Source organism: Sinocyclocheilus rhinocerous, unplaced genomic scaffold (genome assembly GCF_001515625.1).
Source record: "Sinocyclocheilus rhinocerous isolate Xijiao unplaced genomic scaffold, SAMN03320098_v1.1 scaffold1342, whole genome shotgun sequence".
Lineage (NCBI taxonomy): Eukaryota > Metazoa > Chordata > Actinopteri > Cypriniformes > Cyprinidae > Sinocyclocheilus > Sinocyclocheilus rhinocerous.
The window spans coordinates 553,909-559,476 of record NW_015640094.1 but is presented as its reverse complement, the minus strand read 5'-3'; the positions used below and the strand labels follow the sequence as shown (position 1 = coordinate 559,476).

Here is a 5,568-nt window from a genome sequence, read left to right as displayed (position 1 = left end):
ATTCGAGCCGTTCATGCCAGACTGGGGAGAGAGGTGTTGTAATAATGTAAAATATGTGAAAAATAATGTGTTTTTCGAACAACCTAGTATGAAAGCCTGTTCTAGTACACCCCCAAAACAAAATCAAGACTTTGTAAAAGAGCATAATAGGACCCCTTTTAATCTTAAAAATGTAAACGTGAAAATGAAAACGAGAAATGTTGCCTGGCAACTAACTGAAATAAACAAGTTTGAGTTGAAGTGCTAATATTACTAAACTACAAATAAAATAAAAATAAATTAACCTGTTAACCCGCACCAGGCGTGTCTGTGCTATTTATTACCTTTGTTTTAAAACAATATTCAATCAACTATCATAAACTATATATCATTTGGAAGCTAAAACACTCAAGATCCATGTTCTGAGCTTGTTTTTTAAATCAATACACCAGAGAGGACAGGGTTAACATAAATGCTGAAGGACCGGCCATTAAAACATGTACAAAGTGAACGCAGTACTTACGTTTCATCGCCTATAGTTCTGGTCAGCTCGGACTATTCCAAGAAACACCAGCACAACATTTCAAGATAAGAGTCCACTCTTCAAAATGCATCCCACTTTTTAATCCAAAACAACGAAAAAATAGGGGGAAAAAACGAAAGATCCTCCTTAGTTTACATGAGCGATTCGAGTTATAGTTGTAGATAGCGTTTTTTTTAAATAAAAGCTTACAGAAACTACATTTTTGGGAGTATCATCTTCAAATTTGAATCAAAATATGGTCAGACATTCAGCTTTATCTTTATGGTGTTTTCAGGCCAATAGCTCATCCATTTTTCCCTTAGTGAATTTCATTCAAAGATATCGTGAGTCACTTTCATGTTCAATTTACCTTGTTTTACTCTGTTGCTATACTAATTTTGAGCTATTATGACTCCAGAGTAACAAAGGAGTGAGTGTCTAGTTTCAAACAATACCAGATTTATAAATATAGACCATAGGGTTCAAGAGCTACAGACATTTTTATTTGGGTATGTCGTTTTTCAGAAAATGCTCAAAAATAGGGGCGCACAGTAAGTGGTTAAAGCTAAATAACAAATTATTAAAAACAAACAATTAAAAGAATGAAAACAGAAAATATAGAAATAAAAGCTAATTAATTATATAATAATAAATACTATAAATGGTATACTGAAAACTGCTCTCGACTGATCATGAGCAATGCCACTCACTTGTCACCAGCATCAGTGGTGTTTTTCAGTGGAGGTGGGCGGAACTTGGTCTTTTTAACTGAAGGGGGGTCAGTCTGCAAAGGGGGTGGTGGGGGGTCGAAAACAGAAGCTTCCCTGCGTCCTGCCTGAAAGCAGAAATAAAACAAAATGTGATTATGGAAGAATGTGGGGATCTGAATCTGCACAGTTCAGTTTCATATGAAAACTGTTTGAATTTAGTAAAGTTGGATTGTACAGCTGAGAAAAGCGTCTTACCTCTCGACTCTCGTCTTTGCTGTTGATCTCAGCTTGACTCTCTGTCTCCCCTTCCATCGCTCTTGCTCTCTCAGCTCTCTCTGTTTGAGACGGGCCCCCTCCTACGTCTCTCTCAGACTCTCGCTCCATTTTGCTCCCTTTCTTTCCATCCTCCTTCCCGTCACAATGCTGACCTATTGAACATTTTTGAACATGACTTTGAACATGAGGGACTGCAAGAACATACAGTAATGCAAATGCTTAATCAATATTTAATGACAACTGCTGTTAAAGATCTTGAAATAGCCATAATATCCATTTTGTAGTATCTTTTGAAGTATCGATAGGTAGTATAACCAAAAGCTAATATTAATCGTGATGGCACAAAATAAATATTTTTGTAGATTTGTGTTTTTTTTTCAGGATTCTTTAATGAATAGAAAGTTTAAAAGAACAGCATTTATTTGAAATTATATATATAATTTTTTTTTTTTTTTTTTTCTAACATCATAAATGTCTTTATTGTCACTTTTGATCTATTTAATGCATCCCTGCTGAATATAAGAATTGATTTATTTATTTTTAAAAATCACTACATACACACACACACACACACACATATATATATATATATATATATATAATAAAAAAATAAAAATAATTTTTGATGTACATTTATTTTACATTGTTCTTTTTACATGCACTGCATTTAGTAATAACAGTGAATTGTGCATAATTATATGCAACTAACTCTAAACCAAACTCTATTCCTAATCCTGACCTTACAGTAAGTACATGTTTTTAATTATTACTCATTATTTCAATGTATAATTTCACTGTAACAAGGACACACCTTAACTTAAAGCCAAAATTATAACTGAAATGAATGAGGTTACATTTACCTTTATGTGTGTGCTGCACCGATTCCTCCAAACCACTAGGTGGCGTCTGATGTCCATCCTTTGACACCACCAGGTCTCTCTGTTTCTCCGTCTCCTTCCTAGATTCTGGTCCTCTCTCGTTTTCCATGTGCATGTTTACCTGAGACTGCAGCTGCGCGTGTGGTTGCGCAGCCGCGGCTGAGGGGGTCTTCTCTTGAGGCATTGAGGATGATGCTGGAACTGATGTGGAACTTGCTGTGCTTTGTGGCACTGACACAACTCCTCCGGCTAAACTGACGCTGGGGTAAATGGCGGTCACAAGTTGACGAGTGGCCGTCGAGGCTTGTGCAGGTTGTGCCAGTCCACTCGTGGGCGGGCATTGAGCCAGGAGAGGTGGCTGACCTGTGGTAGAAATTTGATGATGGTTGTCATGCAGTGTTAAATATGTGTTGATGGTTGAAAGAACTCTCAGTTATAACACTCACTTGCAACAATAGGTTGAACCAAGGCCTGACTGGCTGGGGCAATTGCAGTGAAGCCAAGGGTCGCCACTGGAGATCGCAAAAAAGATGGACCCGCAGATGATGGTGTCTGGTGGGTGGAAGAGACTGCAGGTGTTGAACCCAATGGCAAAGGAGCTGCAACTCCAGGAGTTGACTGGACATATGTGATCCTGTGCAACAAAAGCACAGCAGAAGTTAGATTTGAGACACAGTGACTTTTCCCAAGTAAGACATGTATCTGGATCTCTCTTAACACTCCTGTCAAAGAAATAAACTCCTAACCCTAATTACTAAAATCAGAGGATGAACAATTGATAAAATGGTATAAAAGTGTTCATTTTTACACCATTATTTTAGTTTTAGACAGTTTGTGTTTTTTGACAAAAAAGTCCTTTCAGTGTAGATATTTAGTTTCATCATGCCATATTCAAAACTAATTAATTTCACTTAGACTGAAATGGCATATAATTTTAGAAATAACAATTATTTATTCCATAATTTTCATAATCCTTTTCATCCCATTTGTTATCAGTAACAAACTTTTTTTTACTTTTTTCAAGTAACATATTTGTCAGTAATTTTCTTATCATTTGGTGCCTATGATTAAAAATTTAAATATTTAATAAAATAAAAAATGTATATATATATACACATATACATATAAAATACATTCTTAAAACCAAGTAAGACATGTATCTGGATCTCTCTTAACACTCCTGTCAAAGAAATAAACTCCTAACCCTAATTACTAAAATCAGAGGATGAACAATTGATAAAATGGTATAAAAGTGTTCATTTTTACACCATTATTTTAGTTTTAGACAGTTTGTGTTTTTTGACAAAAAAGTCCTTTCAGTGTAGATATTTAGTTTCATCATGCCATATTCAAAACTAATTAATTTCACTTAGACTGAAATGGCATATAATTTTAGAAATAACAATTATTTATTCCATAATTTTCATAATCCTTTTCATCCCATTTGTTATCAGTAACAAACTTTTTTTTACTTTTTTCAAGTAACATATTTGTCAGTAATTTTCTTATCATTTGGTGCCTATGATTAAAAATTTAAATATTTAATAAAATAAAAAATGTGTATATATATATACACATATACATATAAAATACATTCTTAAAACATTGTTAAAACAGTGCATTGTTAAATCTCGCAGTGTTATTTTGTAACAGTATGACCGTATTAACAGCATGTTTTCAGTAAAATCCTTTAATTATAGTCCTAATTATGCATCTTTTTCATTTCATCTTAAAAACTTTTTTCAACTAACAAATTTAGTAACTTTCTTAACGTTTGACGCCCATGGTCAAAATTCATTTTTTATTATAGATAAGGCAAAGAAATAATCTACATTTTTGTTATCGTATAAAAGAATATAAAGATTTTTGTCTTCTAATAAACAAACAGCGTTAGTACATTGTTAAATCAGATGTTGTTCGAGGACCAACAAGGATGTTGATCCAGGATCATGTCCTACTTGGCACAGTCACTAGAAGTTTAGACTGTGTTATGTTTCAGTGCTCAGATGTCTGGCAGCAGTTTTAAAGAGACAGTGGGCAGTAAAGTACCTTGTAGGTGGTGGCGTCAAGAGCACCGTCTGAGGAGGGTAGGGCCCAGGGGCCATGACAGTCGCCGTTGGCATAGAGACAGGAAACGAGTTGCCGGTATGCACTGATCCTCCAGGATGCACATTTGTTTGGACCACAGGCATTGGTGCAATTTGAATGATCTGAAAAGCAAAGAAGCGCATGAACCCGACACATCTGTTGCAAATACAATAAATGCTTCTCGTTCATGTAGCGGGATAGTAACTCGAGCCGATCTACCTTACTTCCTGGTTGAGTCCCATTTTGAACAGGAAGGGGTGGACCCACCAGGGAAATTGGCTGCGGAGGTGTAGATCCTGTTCCGACTGTTGCCATGGGAACCAACATCTTGCTCTGCAAGACCGGGGACTGCGCTTGAACTGTGTAAAGAGATGAAAAAGACTGATATAGCAGAGACCGAGAATAGACTTGATAAACTCATTTCCCTAACACTGTGTGCATAATCCTGATCCCTGTAAGCTTGGGAAACCTCATTAAATCTGTTGAAAAGCATCAATAAAGCTCACATTCCCTTGGATGAGGACACATCAAATAATACATAGGGTTCCCACATGTTTTGAAATGAATTTCACTGACTTGTTCATGAATGAGTCATTTGTGAAATGGTTCGACTGAGTCAATGAAAAGAACCAATTCACTCATACTTCAAATATTGGGCTTGTTTTACACAAAATGCAATATCCAGTCCAGTCATTCACAACCACAGGTTTTGTTCTGTTAAACCGCTAAAACAGAAACTTGAAAATATTAGTGCTGTCCAAAGGTTAAAATAATTAAACTTTTAAAAAATTAACCTCTTTTTTTCTTTTTTTAATTAAGTATAATACAAGCTAAAATAAATTCATTTCAGGTTGGATAACGTCAACAAAAACTTGAGACATACCAAAGAGGCTGTGGATATACACTTCTTCTCAAAGTTTTTTTTACTTTTAATAATAATAATACTTTTATTCAACAATGGTGCATTAAATTGATTAAAAGTGACAGTTAAATAAATGTTACAAAAGATTTTTAAAAAATGCTGTTCTCTTGAACCTCACCAAAAAAAAAAATCCTGAAAAAAAAAAAACGTTTCAGTTTTCATAAAAATACACTGAACAAATTTATTAACGCA

General features: G+C 34.9%; 1 protein-coding gene across 1 annotated transcript in view; it reads right to left on the bottom strand.

Annotated features, from left to right (window-relative positions):
• The window catches only part of LOC107752539 (protein capicua homolog), a gene marked incomplete at its 5' end in the record, with an annotated part of 24,159 nt that overhangs the window by 6,776 nt on the left and 11,815 nt on the right, over window positions 1-5,568 (bottom strand). The window contains 6 exons of the mRNA XM_016568538.1: window positions 1,213-1,337; window positions 1,468-1,640; window positions 2,349-2,729; window positions 2,813-3,000; window positions 4,416-4,576; window positions 4,674-4,813. Of these exons, the coding sequence (XP_016424024.1) occupies window positions 1,213-1,337; window positions 1,468-1,640; window positions 2,349-2,729; window positions 2,813-3,000; window positions 4,416-4,576; window positions 4,674-4,813 (1,168 nt within the window). The remainder of the gene's footprint in view (window positions 1-1,212; window positions 1,338-1,467; window positions 1,641-2,348; window positions 2,730-2,812; window positions 3,001-4,415; window positions 4,577-4,673; window positions 4,814-5,568) is intronic.